Below are 17,795 nucleotides of genomic sequence, written 5' to 3' on the forward strand. Positions count from 1 at the left end.
AGGCTAAGCTTATTTTAGTTTTGTGTGGTAAAAAAAAAAAAATAATTGGGGTTCCATTTTGGCAGCATAGCATTGTGGACCATTATGACCATAGTACAGCAAGTGCAGTACTTATTTTTTTGTTACAAACATTTCATTAATTTTCAGAACATAAAATAAATAACAAAAGCAATAAGAAATAACATATGGAATATATGAAATGAGACCCAAGTAAATATAACATTACATAATAAAAGGCAACAAAAAAATCGAAATGCTTGTAAAGAGTTACAAAAATTGTACCTCAGTGGTACAAGTATCACAGAAACACAGAAAATCGGCAATATATTATGATGTTGGACAAACAAATCCAAATATATGAAAGACAATAAAAACACTAATCAAATCTAGAAATACTGTAGGTTCTAACCAATAGGGGTAAAGAGAGATATATGAATAAATTATACATAGGTCTCAAATGTATGTTCTGTAGAGGAAGCAAAAAGATACAATAAAAGAAAAGAAGTGAAAAGAAAACAAGAAGAAAGGGAATGTCATGTAGTTAAATTACATAGAATAAAAATAGATACTTCCTACAAAATAAATTAAAGCAAAATATTAGTAAATGATTTATTATGTTGAGGCCATAAAGGCATCTAATGTGTGCCAAAGCGATTGCGAAGGAGCAGGTGTTCTTGGGGAAAACTGGTAATTTTTTATGTATACTCCTAAGGTAGGCAATCCAAGCCCACCATGTACGAAATGAAACATTATTCCATTCTAACAAGATAACTTTGACTGCTGCTGTCAAAAGAAGATCTTGCAAATTTATATCGTTATCAGACATATCCAAAGGAGGACTCAAGGCATGTGGGCCTAACATGATAAGAGAGAGAGATAAAGAGAAAGATATTTATTAAATGTTAGAAATTTGATCATGGACATCAATCCAATAGTTAGAGAGGTGTTTGGAAACATATGATCAAGAACGCTTGAAGTATTTTTACAGGACCGGCAGAGATGAGAATCAAGAAGACGTAATTTAAACATTTTGGATAGTGTCCAGTGGAGAAAATGTGTAGTGTAAAAATATGCCTGGGATAATGTAGGAATTAATTTATTGTTAAGAGGTTTAGAAGAGATGTTTGGACAGTTCTCATCAGGAATTGAAGAAAGGTTTGACTTTTGAAGATATATCGACCAACGTTGTTGAAGTGGTAAAGGAGAAGTCAATAGAGCATTCCTCAAAATTATATATATTTCCGATGCTACATGGCTCACTCTGCTCAACTGTTGAAATAAAAGAAGAACATTTGAAGGAGGTAGTGCACCAAGTTTTGTAATCTTTGCTTAATCTTTATGAAATTATAAAAACCCATGTTGGATAATGAATACTTTGGGCCTGATATAGATATTGGCAGACAGACTACTTTGTCAAAATGATGACAGATATCCCGTCTGCTGAAATCTAAATATAAAAATAGAATATAAAGGGATTTAGGTGTTGGCAGACGAGATATCACTCACCGTTGTGACTGTGTAATCTGTCCACCAATATCTAAATCAGGCCCTTAGTCTGTAAAAGGGCTAATGAAAGAGGAGGGTAATCTTCCGTCAAATTAGACACACTATTTATATCTTTCATGGCCCAAACTGGACCTATATCGGCTGAAACTTCAGTAGAAAGTTTTGTTAGTCCACAAGGAAAGGGCCAAAGGCTTAGATAATTTAGGTGATAAAGACTTGTCCAAGAGTTTAAGAGCTCAAATCGTATCATAAAAGATATGAAAAGACTGAGGCAACTTAAGAGACTTCATGGTTAATGCTAAAAACAAGGAATAAAGAGATATAAGGTGACGCTTGATTAGAAGCCAAGGAGGTACCATAGTAGCTCAGATATCGAACCAACACTCTCCTCGCGCTATAAGGAAAGCTGTGTGATAATTATACCAATTTGGAAAATCACACCCTCCCTTTGAATGGGGACGTCTGAGGGGCATATTTATGCTCTGTTTGTGCCGAATTTGCGTCATTTGTTTTACGCAAATTTGGCGCAAACTTAACTCCATATTTATATTTTGACACTCTAGCGTCACAATATTGGAGTTTACACCATTTTTTGGATGCGTGAACCTACCTTGCGTAAATGAAATGAAAGTTAGGCGTCCACATCTAAAAAATGGTGCTACCCCCATAGCCCCATATTTATCCCCCTGCTAAAATGACGCACGGGTGGGAAAAGGGACTTAATAATGGTGCAAAGCTTGCTTTGCACCATTGTTTAACGCCTGGGTCAGACCAGGCGTTAGCGGACCTGTGGACTCATTTCCATGGTTAAACACATTGAATGGGTCCACAGGTGCCCTCTCCGAGCCCCAAAAACACCCCCACTCACACCAGAGAGACACCAGAGGATGGGGGACCCCATCCCAGGTAAGTAGGGTAAGTATTTTTTTAACTTTTTTAAAGTGCCATTGAGGGCCCTAACTTGGGGCCCACTGCATGGCACGGGGTGCAATGGCCATGCCCAGGAGACACTTGTCCCCTGTGCTGGCCATTGGGGTGGTGGGCACGACTCCTGTCTTTCCAAAGACAGGAGTCATGTTTAAGGTGTTTGTGCGCCAGGAAATGGTGCTAGTCTACTAAGAGGCATTTTTTTGCCTCTAACCAGGCTAGCATAATTTTTTGACGCACAACTCCTTCCTTATCTATTGTCACTCCCACGCGGCTAGTGTCTTTTTTGTAAATGCTAGCCCAAGTTTAGCGCCGGCTTCAGACATTCCTTTAATATGGCGTCCAGCTGGCGCTGTGGAATGGCGTAAGCTGGCACTATACTTTTTGCTGCAAAACTGCATTCGCGCAGTTTTGTGTCAAAAAGTATAAATCAGGCCCTAAGTATTTTAAGATTCGTTGTAGGTTTTGTATGAGACCACAAAACCTTAGACGTTAATTTATCTAAGGTTGAAAAAAATATATAAGACAGATGAACAGGAAGCATCATCATCAAGAAATTTACAAGAGGAGTAATCATTATTTTGATAGTTTCCAATCCTCTCCACCAAGAGATAAATGTAGGTGAGCAATAGGACATTTGATCCTTGATCTTATCTAAGATTTTCTTTTTATTAGCGGTTGATTCCGCTAAATTCTTGGAAAACTATATGCCGAGATATTTAATTATTTTCACGTGCCATAAAAGGCCTGATTTTCCAGTGCAAGAAGAGTTACAATAAACATTGAGGCATTACCTCAGTCTTCTCTGTATTCAACAAATTGCCTGAATATTCTGCATAAGACTGAATCAGAGAAAGAAGGTTAGGAACTGCGATAGCTGGATTTTCAGAGACAATTAATATGTCAGCTGCATATGTGGCAGTCTTAAATATGTGTGAACCAAAAGTAACACCATTAATCTTCGAAAAGCTATTAATCACCACTAATAACAGATTAATCGCCAAAAAGAAATAGTAGTGAAGATAATGGACTGCTCTTATTGGTGCCCTGAAATAAAGATAAAGAGGAAGAAATAGAACTGTTGACCCTTATCCTCGCAGTGGGGTTCACATAAAGGGACCTAACCATCGAAGAGAACATTTCAACCAAGTTACACCGATCTAAAGCAGCTTTAAGAAAGGGCCAGCACACTTTATCGAAAGGCTTTTCGGCATTGAAGGCTATCGCAACGATAGCTGGGGCATTAACAAAGAATTTTTTTTTCGATCACGTGGCAAAAAAGACAAGTATTATCACTTGCCAATCTACCTTCCACAAACCCGCATTTGAAAGTGCATCCTTATGACCAAACTTAGTTTCTTGTACAAAAATTATGGGCCTGATTTACAGTTTGGTGGAGGGGATTACTCCGTCACAACTGTGTCAGATACCCCGTCCGCATTGTTACGATTCCATGATAGTCTATGGAATTTGTAATATGGCAGACAGGATATCCGTCATGTTAGTGAAGGAGTAACCCCTCTGCCAAACTCTAAGTCAGCCCCTTTGTCTTCTCTAAGACCAATACAATAATCTAGTATCTTTTTACATTTTAATTGGTGATTTAAGCCTTTAGCACTAAGGGATAAATCCTTCAAGTCATGCACATTAAGAAGTGTTAATAGATCCAAGTATTAATTCTTCCCCCAACGTGGGGCCAAATAAAGGAAGCATCTAACCCAATAAGCAAAAACCCCATGGCGCAAGGAATGGAGAAAAGAAATGTGAAAGAAAAAAGTAAATATGTAGCAAAAGCAAACAAGAGACCAATAGCAAAAACCCACAACCAGAAGTCATCTCTAAAAATCAAGATGACAGGTCCTAAAGGACAAAGTATAAGCCTAGGAGACTGTGGGAGCATCCATGTAGTGGATGGAACGTCGAGCGAACCACAGCATTGAAAGTCCATTAAAGTCACAAATAGAAAAATCAAGTTCTCCAATAGATGGGGGGACATAGAGGGTCAACACTTTAAAATAACACATCATAAAAGCAAATGTACAACACAACACATACATCATAAAACTGCTATGAAAAAAGGTAAGGTCACCTTCACATAGGTCTCTGGTATAGAAAAGAAAAATGGCATGTCTATATGTATCTGAATGACCATTCTCTATTACATACAATAAAACAGACAACTAATAACCAGCATTGGTGAAAGAATGTAAGGAAGAAAAGAGGAGAAAACAAAACTTCCCTCCCTTGCCTCCCCCTCCCTCCTTGCAGATAAGAGATAGAGGCACATCATATATCATACAATAACTCAGTAATCTGAATGTGAAAAAGAGCATAACTATCTCAAAAAAGACACAGTCAATCTGTAACATCTCTGCCAGTAGCAAGTTAAAGACTGTTGCATTTCAGGCGAGACAAAATAGCAACGTAAATACGAGCAAACATAAAGATTTTTGCACAACTAAAAAAAAGAATAAAAAAGAAAGAGGTAATCATCTAGAGCTCACCATTAAAAGCAAAAGAGAGAAAGGGAGAAAGAAAAAAGAGCAAGAAAGGAAAGAAAAGGAGAGGCACACCCTATTTCAAAGTCTCTGTGTAATGATTTTTTGAGGTTAGCCGGGAGCCAGGACTCTAGAAATTCAACAACATATGGGCTTTATCCTCAACTCCGTCAGGGAGGCCACATTTTCTAAAAGTACCATGCCTATTGCGGTCCCCCATGTTGACGACATTTCTTTTGAGAGAGGATAGAACCTGATCGACCCTTTGAAGTTGTTTCTCTTGGGCTGTTGTGCGATCTTTTGAATTGCTTATCCTTCCGTCAGCGTGGTTAAGCCTCATAGACAGATCTTTCATGTCTTTCGTTAAGGCCACCGTTGGAAATGGCCCTCTGTACAGGGTCACCCCCAAACTTTTGGTGGATTTTAGCTGGTTGGCCTTAGGACTCTGTGCACAACTGTGTGTGCTGTTTTCCTAAAACATGATTTGATTAGTATTTACCTGATTAGCATATTTAATTCACATGTATGTCCCTTGTAGAGTGGTAAACCATATACCCAGGGCCTGTAAATGAAATGCTACCAGTGGGTGCCACCAACTTAAGTAGCGTCTTAAAACATGTCCCACACCTGCCATTGCATCCTGAAGGCAGTCTCCTGCTGCATATGTCATCTTAATATTTAAAACCCCTTACCAAGCCTTAATCACCCCTTTTATTACATATAAGTCATCCCTAAGGTAGGCCCTAGGTAGCCCATAGGGCAGGGTGCTGTGTAATTGAAAGGTAGGACATGTACGTTTTAGTTTTACATGTCCTAGTAGTGAAAAACTACCAAATGTGTTTTTCACTACTGTGAAGCTACCCCTCCCATAGGATAACATTGGAGATGCATTATTATACTTAATACGTTTTCTAAACCAGAGGTGGTAGATATGTAATGTTTGGAATCTATGAACTTGTAATGACAAACCCTCTTTAATGGTAAAGTCGGATTTATTATTACAATTTTGAAAATGCCACTGTTAGAAAGTTGGCACTTTCCTTCCCTAGACCCCTGTTCCTGTAGCCTGCCTTAGGTCACATGGCTGGGTGTAACTGACAGTTTAGACTTTGTGAATTCACCCTAAACAGTCACACAATAGTGGGATTAGCAGAGCCTGAATGGGCCATTAACTGACTTGAAGGGGAGTGGAGCAAAGCACAGCCCCACTTACATCTAAATAGGCTGAGGTCTTCTGCCACACAATAGGCTTAACAATTCTGTATGTTCAGTGCAGCCAGGTATGAGCCAGAGCAGGGGAGGCAGGAAATTCCTGGAACTTCAGAGAACTCTTCTGGAAACTTCCCCTAACTTCTAGGAACAGGGCACCAGGGTATAAAAATAGGGCTCTCACACCTACACCTCAGTTTGCTACTGAAGCTGTGGAAGGACTCACAGAGGACTGCCTGCTGCAGTGGCCTGCTGTGCACCCTGCCAGACTGCTGCTGTACCTGGAAGGATTGCTTTGCTGACTGGAGCCTGCTTTGAACCATCAGAGGCCAGCCCTGCTGTAAATCCCTGCATCTCCACCTGTACCCAGGACTTCAGAAGTAACTCCAAGAGCTAGTTTAGCTGGTCTCCTGGTCAGATCTACAGGGATATAACAGGCTTCCACCATGTTTAACCTGCACCTGGTCCCAGCCTGAGAGAGTCTTGAACCCCAAGATGTCTCTACCCACTCCCGGACCTTTGGTTGTGGTTCTAAAGGTGGCCAAGTGGCCATTTTCCAAAACTGATGACTTGTTATTTTGAACCTTAAACTGTAAAAATTTTAGAACTCTGCTTCTACTAATTGTATTTTGATGGTTCTGTTTCTAATTTGGTTTAGGGTTTTTATTGTGTTGTGTTTTCACTGTTTTGTTGTTTGTGTACTACATAACTACTTAACACATTGCCTCTACATTTAGGGCCAGATGTAGCAAAGGTTTTTACCCATTCTGTGTCTATGGGAAAAAGTGTTCGTACATATGGCCCTTAGCCTGACTGCCAAGCTACCCAGGGTTAAGCACCGTTTAAATTAGTGACTTTTTGTGGTTCACCTTGCAAGGGATTGAGGCTGTTGTTTGACTAGGGCTCACACCCCAATCAACCAACAACCCAATTTCTCACAGCTGAACCTCCATTTGCAGGAGGTCCATGTTAGTTTTAGTACTTTGAGTTATGTCATATACAGCATTATGTTTATGTAGGATGGCCTCCATTGTTGCAGAGTCTCTGGGTCTTCCCTTAATAGAAGAGTCAGGGAGTGGGGATCCTGCTTAACTAGTTTTAGCTTCTCATTAGTGTCTTTGTCCTTAGAGTCTCTGGAATCTAACATAATGTGAAATTGGAGTATGAAGTAGATGTACTTGAATCAAATAGGGGTATAAAAGGGGAACGCCATTCCAATGCTTTTAGCACAAAGTGCAATTTAGTGGCCGCAGCTCAGATTGTACAACAAACACTAGCCCGAACAGCACATCTCTTACAATGCGATAGCCTTCTAAGCAGATATAAAATGATTATGAGTTGAAGAGCATCCACATAATAAAGGGCTTCTGACATTCATAAGGCAGTTAAAAATCAGTACTAGAGGCAGGCAAAAACAACATTCTAAATTGATAAGCGAAAGGGGCAGTGAGATTCTAGGCGTAAGAGGCGGGTCACATTTGGAGTAAATCCAGTACCTAGAGTATGTATGAGCCCTTAAAGGTCAGAGAGTGAAAGGCAAAAAACCCATATGCATTCCTCTCATATAAAAAGTGCAGGCCCCACAGAGAAAATACACCAAAAGACATCTAATTGGGTTTCTAAGATCAACCACATCTTCTGGGGGGATGGGGTGTAGAGAGTAGTCAACTCGACCTTAAGGTGATCGTATAACAAAGGGGTTCACTAAAAGCAGAGATCGTTATGCAGCTTAGAAAGGTTTGGAAGTATCCAGCCATCTGCAGAAATGACTTGCATACAATATGCAGCAAGTGCTACAGTGCTAAGTTAATAGGGACATTCAGGGAGCAGAAAGAGGAATCCACCAGGTTTGCAACTCACCCGCACAAAACAAAACATGAGGGCAGCTCATGCAACTCCTCCTTGCAGCCCGGCTTCTCCGACGCAGCTCTAAAATAAAGGGAGTGCGGGCGGCGCCATTTCGGAAGTAGCAAGGTCGGGCTGCAAATGCCAATAATTATGACATACCAGGCCATCAGATCAATGTAGGGCCACCGCAGAAGCCCTCTTAGGTTCCCCCATCAGATTGCACATTAAGAGTATAAACGGCTAGGGCGCAGTGGCGAAGCTCACAGGAGAGCAACCATCCAACTCTGCCATCTGTGGCATCAGGTCTTACTCTCCGTATTGTCACCCACCCTTGGCCTTTCAGAACCCATGACCATCTCTATCGTCAGCAATGCCTTGCCCTCTATGTGCTGCCACTTGAGTCTCGGATTTGTCATTGGTTTCTGTCTTTATACCCAGCGAAACTGCAACACCCCTTTGAAAGCTAATTCCATCTTATTACTGGCATGTGACATCATGCTCCACTATCTTCAGGGGTAGCACCTCTTAGCTCCCTTAAACAATGCTTTTCAGTAGTAATTCTGTTCTCAGAAAAGGTTGTGTGCTCCCTCTGGCTGACAAAGTCATCTTGCTTGCTGTTGACAATCTTGTCTACACCAATATTAGATGTATGTTCCACTGCAATTCACATGTCAGTAAAAGACTGGGGTGATCAAGGAAATGTGAAAAAAGAGTTCTGCTGTGTGCCTGCTAACTGGTTGCAGTTACATACTGCAGGACAATCATCAGAAAAAAACCGGAAAGTTCAAACATGCTGGGACACGGTCTCAGAAGCCAGTCGATAAGCCCAGTGTGCATGCTGCGAAGAACTCAGGTAAAGAAGATGTGGTTAAAGTCATGGGCGGCTGCAGGAAGATTTCAGAAAGTTTAGGGCCACTCTAAGAACATGCTAAATTGTATTCTGGGATATGTATTCATGGATTGACATGTGCTTCTTTCCTGTAGCTCTTCAATGGTCAGGCTTTGTTGGTACTACTCTGATTGTATGAACACTGAAAGAGAGATCTGGAAAAAGACAATGCTAGTCTTGCATCACGTTCACTTCATGCACCAAAGATTTTGTTAAATCAGAATTGTTGTCATTTTGGCTCACAACTATGTAATCACAAGCCGTGCGCCATGGTACACACATACAAGCATGGAGCTAGTACACTTTAGCCTCCACGTTGCCTCATAACTTTGGAATATCTCTTCAATGGGCCCGTAAAAGGACTATGCACAGGCCACCCACCTATCTGGTCTGTGCTTCAAATAAAATACATAAAGGATAATCATGTAATATGGTCCTATATTGCTATCAAGGGATATAGGACCATATTACTCGTGTTAACATATTATGTCGTTTTTAACATTACATGTTTGTTTTAAGGTAGTTCAGGATCAATATGTTAATTATAAATCTGTATTAAACTGTTCACAATTTTTTTTTAGAAAAACATTTTATTATGTAGTTGAGAATATAGAACTTTAGAACAAACATCCGCTGCTTTGTTAAAAAAAAAAATCTTTCTGCCTTTAGAAAGGAAGAGATTATGGAATTTGTTCTCTGCAAGGGGCAGCTAACAGTGGGATTTGATCGGAATTAGAATGTCATCGTTGATAGAGTTTTGATTAGATAATGAACAACTATAAAGCTGAGGAGGGTGGTTTGTACTGTCATTGTGATGAAAATAATATTTCACAGGGAACTGTGAAATATTTTCCATTATTTCAGAGAGGCCCATTAAATAATTTCCATATTTTATGAAAAGTACATCATAACAAACATCTCTGCATATCTTCACCTATAAACCCCTTAACAACTGATGCTCCTCCCTAATCACCCTCCAGTGTTGAGGCCTTTTTTGGGGCAATTCATGTTTAAACCTCCATATTATTTTTCCTCTAAAGATATCTAGGCCAAATGTGCATCCCTTTTTAGGTCTAAGCCTACAAGACATACCTCACAGGTGAATTGCTGTACCTCATTATACCTCATGTTCTAACCCTGTCTGTTAACCTGTGACATGTTGTACAGATATGTTTTCATTTATTAGTACATATATACTTTTCTGATCTTTCATTTATGATTGTGTTCAGTTTCGTTTGAATTTTCAGTTTATGTGTCAGGACGTTGAGAAGGTTCTTAGAGAATTATCATCCTAGCACCTCCATGCCTCCATGAAGGGACGAGTTCCATTTGAAATGCATTGGGGATGATAGGGTACAGACATTGCCAGGACAGCAGTGATGAGAACAAAATTAGGCCAAGAAGCCCAAGCTGTGTAAGTAGAACACACAGAATTGTGTGAAAATCTACACCGTGAAAAAACAAAGGCCTGGGTGAAATTCACATAATTTCAGGAATTTTGTTTTATTCAAAATTCCATAAAATCCACCATTATACAACTTTGCACAATTACGTGCCATATATTACAGCAAAAAGGGTTGTTACAGTAAATGCGCAGGGACCACAGAACGTGAGCGGCTGTTGTTCATAGTCCTTTATTAAATGCAAACTTGCATTAAAAATTGACAGGAGGACGGATTTTCCTCTAAAATATAGTGTAAAATGATAGATTTGCATTTTGCAAAGTTACACAAAACTGCAATAATTTTATGTACTTGCCCAAAAGCAAATTAGACAAATTACGCACACCAAAAGGATTGATTTCTGGAAGAGTTATCTGAAAAATACTTGGTTTATTTTTGTTTCAATTAGCAACTAAATTTAGCAACTAAGGCTGTGTGTCTGAGGGAATACTTGTCAATTAACAATTAGCTTGGCCAAACACTATCCCTGTCAGTTGTCACATTCTACACGACCTGCATATCCAGGTGGGACACTATATCTAAAACTGCACATTCAGAGCTGGTAGTCATCCTGTGGGTTTTATTTTACAGGGCAAAATTGTTGTACAAACTTAGTAGCTCTGAATGTCTTTAACCCTTTTTCCTTTTATTCTGTACTTGTTCTATTTGATTGATTTCTATAGCCAGAACGTGTTTAAGACCCCAAATACTGTTTTATGTGCAATCTTGTTTTCTTAAGTTGATAAAGAAATACTTGATTTGCAGACGTTTCACCTCTGGTGAAATTATGGACACACCAAGTCAATTAAATGTGCCAATATGGTGTAGGCCAATTTTTCCCTGTTTTAGGAAGAGAGCAAAAGCATGTTATCACTGCTCAGCAGTGGGAGAGTGCACAGAGTCCTAATGCCAACAAAAAGAAGTTCAGCAAAAATCAGGGAGGGAAGGCTAAAAGTCTGGGGGAATACCCAAAGGATTTCACGTCTAACCAGTGGCAGCTCCTCCATTTATACGGAGGAGCGTTGCCCCCCTCCCCCCCCACCACCCTCCTGCCAGCAGCAGAAGCTGCAAACCTTTCACAAGGGACAATAAACTGTGTTTATTGTCCCTTCCTTGTGAAAGGGGGATGGCCATGGAGTGGCGAGCAGTGAGGGGAGTGCACTGTGCACTCCCCTCACTGCGCATATATGTTTGGCCGGCTGTTGCAGGACGGCCAAACGTACATGCGCAGTAGGGTCTCTCCAGCCTGGCAACTGAGAGCTGATCAGGCTCCTTGTCTGCCTGGAGTGCCCTAGCTGGGTGCTCCTAGCCAATCCTGATGCTGCTCTGAGCAGTTAGGATTGGCCGCAGGACAGGCTGGGAGCATATGCCTGCACTGCAGGACGGAAGAGAACAGCGTTGCGGCGAGAAGCTGGCGCAGAGGTAAGTTTTTTGTTTTTTTTAAATGAAAATTCCTTTACTCCGGAACCCCTTTCCCCCGGGCCACCCCGCCCGACCGCCGCAAATCTGGCGAGCCGCTCCTGGTTCTAACAGGCCCAATTTTTGCATATTGTTTTCATTAAACTTTTCTCTGTTTGAAAAAGCATTGTTTTCATACTAACAGCACCTAAAAATATCTGTAATATACAGTATAAGGGATAAAGTAACCCCTGTAGTACATTTTAGGGATATTTGTAGTCACCAAAGAGTCCCATAACCATATTGAGGAACCAGGCTGAAAACTGACTTCCTTTGTAAGGTTATGGAACTCCAAGTTGACTTGCAACGTCCTTATTATTATGTAAGCCAGGGAGTGCTTTATCCCATACAATACATGGTCACACCATCACCTTTTCCACAAACCACTTAAAACCTTGGTGCACAGCTCTTTCATATGAAAGAGTGAGCATGTTTGCAAACACGAAGAATAAAAATAAAACCTCTAGTGCAAAATCAAACATATCAAAAACCTGTTAGTTATTTGTTGCAAACATATATTTAAAAAAAGCTGCACTAGCTCAGAATGTGTAGAAAAAGTCTAGCTTTTCTCTTACTATCTAAGCACTGCAAAAAATAAACATGGTCTCCCTGCTCGTCATTGTAAATTAAAAAATAAGACAGAAGAAAAAAAAAACATTGTTCTTTTTTTATTGCTGTAAACAGCTTCATCGATTATTCTCTCTGGCCTGGCCTGCCTTTCAACTCAGCTCCAGGCTCTGGGAGCAGGCATTGTGGCATCAGAACTCGACTGTAATAACTTATAATAGTCGGGTTCTGACTTTTTTTTTTAGTACCGGCAACTGGATGCGTCACAAGTCACTGATTATAAATAAATTAGAGACTTGTGTTTATACAGGGTTTACAGTATCCCATGTATTATAAAAAATACATTATTGCCATCTAAGGGTTCTGGTGGACTTTGCCAATCATCTGGCATTTTGCCAATACTACACAGTTAGGGATACTGTCTATGTGATGATGATTCTGTTCCATTGAATGGACAGTTTCTGGTTTGCTTTTAACTTTGACTCCATTTGACAAATGCATGAAACTTTCCTATCAAGAAGTGTATATCTAAAAGTTTTGGTTTGTTAAGTTTCATGCCAATCTGTCAGGGTATGAAAATAAAATAAAAAATGTTGTGCTTTCTGTGTTAACTTCCATAAAAAACTGATTTCCACTAAGCTTCACATCACTCTGGGTATTCAGTGAGTGCTTTTGCTTAGTTTGGTGTAAATCCAGTCAGTTTGGAGATATTTGTGTTACAAAAAGTTGTCGGTGGGCTTTGCAACGTTAATCAATCAGTGACGTTTGTATCTTTTATGTTCATTTGTGGATTATTTGTGGATCTGGATTCTGAAATCCTCTGGAGATAATAAATGTAAAAATAAACAAATCCCAGAGGAGAGTAGGAATTTCGTTCCGTTATCTATAGTAGGATTTCTGAATGCTTTGAGGACTCAAGAAACCAGACAAAAACTCATCTCTAATTTTCATATTACAGTCTAGTTGTCACATCGCTAATCACTATCCTTAGTATTTGCAGGGGTACCTCTTCCCACCCTAGCAGTAATACCTGGATGTGTCCTAAACCTGACTTGGATTAGTAGGCAGTGACAGCAACCGGGCAAATTGGGTGCATTTGAACTGTGATGAGGTCTGTCCCTCCTAAGGTTCCTCGGAGTTGATGTGAAAAAGACTTCCCTAGCATCCCGGGTTAAGAAACCTTTGGATGTGGGTCACTGTTGAGACCAGAGCCATCCACTGAAGACTGGAGCACGGTTTCCCCAGGTGCCTTAACTCACTCATCAGGGTTCATAGCCCTATCAGTGATGACCTGCAGCTCAATATGCACTCACTGTCTAAACAGAAGTAATTGGGTCTCGGTTTCTCTAACCTCCCACCACCTTGAACGTCACACCTGGATAAAGACTGCGTCTAGGACCTTGATAGCCTCATAGAATCTGCCTACCAGTTACTTGTATTGGTCATAGTGCCAGACCATCCAGACCTGAAATGTCAGCATCCCAGAGCTGGCTAACTCAGGCACCCATCAGTCCCTCTGACTCAAAATAAGGCATTGGAACCACAAGATTGGTAGGATGGGAAACCCTCAGATTTATGGCAAATGCCCTGTTTCTTCCCACCTCAGAATGAGGCTCCTAGGCTCTAAGTGTCGGGACAAGTTTACTTTGACATACAGAAGAAAGTATAGCACTAAAATTAATGTTGGGACCTTGTAATTTTCAAGCCCTTTTCAAATAGTAAGGTAGTCTCTGGGTGGTAAATCATATGTTTTATGTTCGGATCAGTAGACAATGGATTTCCTTTCCTCTTAAAATTCTTCCTGATGATTTAGATGTTGGATTTCACTACAGTTTTTAACCCTTCAGTCAGTCAAAATACGTTTCCTAGGTGTGCCAAATCAATTAATAAATCAGTCAGTTCCACCAAACAAACAACTGTGCAGACCAACCACATTGGCTGAACTGCTATGATTGTGAATGAATGAGTGAGCGAGTGAGTGACTGCCGAGATTTATAAGGAATGCAACATAGCCAAAGCACCTCTAATTCCCCTTACATAAATATTTTCCTAGTCACATCCTAAAAGTAGGTTCGTACTTTTCAGTAATTGTGTTCTTTACCACAGACCATCATTAGCAGCGATCGGTAAACGGTGTGATATTTATCACACCTGAGAAAATATGACTCCACAGAGTCAAGGTTATCGCGTGCGATAAATATTGCCATATTGCAAATTTTGAGGAATAGCAAACGGATTTTGGAAGATACTGCACCAAAATCGGCATGTATTGGTCAATTTCGGGCATTTTTCCTCCTATAAATTTCGGAAGTTTTGACCTGTCGGAATTTATAAGGGTAAAACTACGAGGCTGTGATAATAATCATCGCACAACTCGTATTTCCAATCACTGTGGAGGTACGGATTTGCTGAGCGATCGGAATTTAACTCCGGACTCCTAATGAGGGCCAGTGCGTCTTCCAAGTTTCATCTACACCATGGGTACTCACAAACTTTTTCTCGGGGGCCAAAATTGCAGTATGGTTTGCGGCCGAGGGCCGCACTGAAGTGACAGCGGGGGGCGGGGCTTAGAGGGGGCGGGGCTTAGAGGGGGAACAACCACCCCACCCCCTTTTTCAAAACAATGCCCCTACCCCAGTAACACACACAGCGCGCACACATACAGCGCCATCTGCTCTCACCCCTACCCCAGTAACACACACAGCGCGCACACACACAGCGCCATCTGCTCTCACCCCTACCCCAGTAACACACACAGCGCCATCTGCTCTCACCCCTACCCCAGTAACACACACTGCGCCATCTGCACACAGCGCCATCTGCTCCCACCCCTACCCCAGTAACACACACAGCGCCATCTGCTCTCACCCCTACCCCAGTAACACACACTGCGCCATCTGCACACAGCGCCATCTGCTCCCACCCCTACCCCAGTAACACACACAGCGCCATCTGCACACAGCGCCATCTGCTCTCACCCCTACCCCAGTAACACACACTGCGCCATCTGCACACAGCGCCATCTGCTCCCACCCCTACCCCAGTAACACACACAGCGCCATCTGCACACAGCGCCATCTGCTCTCACCCCTACCCCAGTAACACACACTGCGCCATCTGCACACAGCGCCATCTGCTCCCACCCCTACCCCAGTAACACACACAGCGCCATCTGCACACAGCGCCATCTGCTCTCACCCCTACCCCAGTAACACACACAGCGCCATCTGCTCTCACCCCTACCCCAGTAACACACACTGCGCCATCTGCACACAGCGCCATCTGCTCCCACCCTTACCCCAGTAACACACACAGCGCACACACACACAGCGCCATCTGCTCTCACCCCTACCCCAGTAACACACACAGCGCGCACACATACAGCGCCATCTGCTCTCACCCCTACCCCAGTAACACACACAGCGCGCACACACACAGCGCCATCTGCTCTCACCCCTACCCCAGTAACACACACACACAGCGCACACACACAGCGCAATCTGCACTCACGCCTACCCCAGTAACACACACTACATTAAAAACAAATAAATAAATAACCAAAGAGCCTTACCTGACTCAAAGCACTGTAAAGATGCCACAAATGTGGAACAGCAGGCAGGCAGGCGGGCAGCAGACGTGGAGCCGGTGACAGGAAGCAGACGACCAAAGCCCCATAAAAGTTAGCTGCAAGCGCTGACTTTTATGGGGCTTTGGCTTCCAGGATCGTCAGGGCAACGCCATAAACAATGGCCGCCGTATGTAAACATAGAGGAGGGCCGCGGGAGCATGCTCCCGCGGCCCTCTTCTATGTTTACATACTACTGCCATTATGATGTGGCGTTTGGTGTGCGTCTCGCGGGCCGCCAAGCTAGGTCCGTGGGGCCGCTGGCGGCCCGCGGGCCGTACTTTGAGTACCGTTGATCTACACTAACCCTATCCCTGATGGCTTGAGCAAGTAGGATACAAGCGCTTATTGTATTTTTGCAATTATTCCCCAGTATCAATACTCTGAAATACTTTCATAATGTATTTGTTCCCACAGGCACTAGACGGTTTTGTCATAGCAGTAGCCACAGATGGGAGCATTGTATTTGTCTCTGACAGCATCACTTCCCTTCTTGGTCATTTACCGGTGAGTAACTCAAACATCTTCTCATAACATGGAAGCTGTGCTTACGTCGTCACATTATTGCCTTGGACTATTGGAAGAACGGGGCAGGGTTTGAAGTTGTGTTCACGGGCACACTGGTCCTCATTACAAGTAGCCTGTTAAACCTGACATGCGTGTTAATGAGCGCTAGCACATTCTAAAGGCTCCTGTGGTGTGAAGAACGTATGATGTGTTTCAATTCAGGGTACCCAAAGTTGGGTCCTCTGTCGGGGACTTTAGGCATACTATTTATATAGCACTGCTTCCCAAGACCACCTTACAGCTTTTGAAACCATGCCTGTGTATGCCGTATGTTAGTTACAGTGTTCCTGTCTGTTATTCGAGCTATTTTACTTAAATAGTTCCAATATAAGGCATAGGAAAATGTCACAGTCTAAAAACAATGTCACTTTAACTGGAGCTTTTTCAGTCAATGACAGAAATTGATCCACAGCTTTCACATAGGATTGGATATCGTCGGAATGATGCAGGTGCTCTGTTGTGAGAGAAATTACCTTTCATTGCATTCCACAGTAGTCTGGGATCATGTGTCTTTTCTACTGCACTATGTCTGATTACTTCTCTACTTTTACCTCACTTAACTTTAAACTATTGAACAAATATTAAGCAAAGAGGTATAGCTTCCATTGGTGCAGCAGGTTCAGTGGTACTGGGCCCAGAGGCTTGCTGGGCTCACTGAACTCTGATTACTGATGTATTTAAGAGTTCCAACAACGTCCGGGGGACATTTCCTTTCTTGTGTTAGGGCCTATGACACACTGGCTACGTCACAGATTAAACATATAATTTAAGATATGCATTTTCTACAAACCCAGGCTCTATTACATTACCATGGAAAAAATATAGGCAAACTCCATTTGAATGGCAACAATAAATAATGCATTGATTTTCTAAAACATTCCTGGCCTAATTTATGAAAAGTTAGAGCCGCCTTAGCGTCATTTTTTGACGCAAAAGCGGCGCAAACACATAATATAATTATATTTTGTAAGTTTGCGCCGCTTTTGCGTCAAAAAATGACGCTACGGCGGCTCTAACTTTTCATAAAATAGGCCCTCCGTGCCGTTTCAAATGTCTCAAAAATTGTAATTGTTCAGAAAATGAGCAGTACGATCTGAGAGGCACTGCTGTCTGTGCTTGGGAAGTATTACAACTACATTTTGGCCTTCAAAGGATAAGTTGGAACTTGGAAGCAGGATTGCAATTTTGAGGCCTTAATTATGAGTAAGAACAGCACTCTGTTCTCATATGGCAGGCTACACCCCTATATTACCTGTCAA

The 17,795-nt window shown here is 41.8% G+C and overlaps 1 protein-coding gene across 1 annotated transcript in view; it reads left to right on the forward strand.

The window, feature by feature from the left end:
- Positions 1 to 17,795, forward strand: part of NPAS2 (neuronal PAS domain protein 2) — a 611,171-nt gene that overhangs the window by 253,578 nt on the left and 339,798 nt on the right. Inside the window, exon 5 of the mRNA XM_069204404.1 lies at positions 16,387 to 16,476. Coding sequence (XP_069060505.1) covers positions 16,387 to 16,476 — 90 coding nt within the window. The remainder of the gene's footprint in view (positions 1 to 16,386; positions 16,477 to 17,795) is intronic.

This window comes from Pleurodeles waltl, chromosome 8 (genome assembly GCF_031143425.1).
Source record: "Pleurodeles waltl isolate 20211129_DDA chromosome 8, aPleWal1.hap1.20221129, whole genome shotgun sequence".
Classification (NCBI taxonomy): domain Eukaryota; kingdom Metazoa; phylum Chordata; class Amphibia; order Caudata; family Salamandridae; genus Pleurodeles; species Pleurodeles waltl.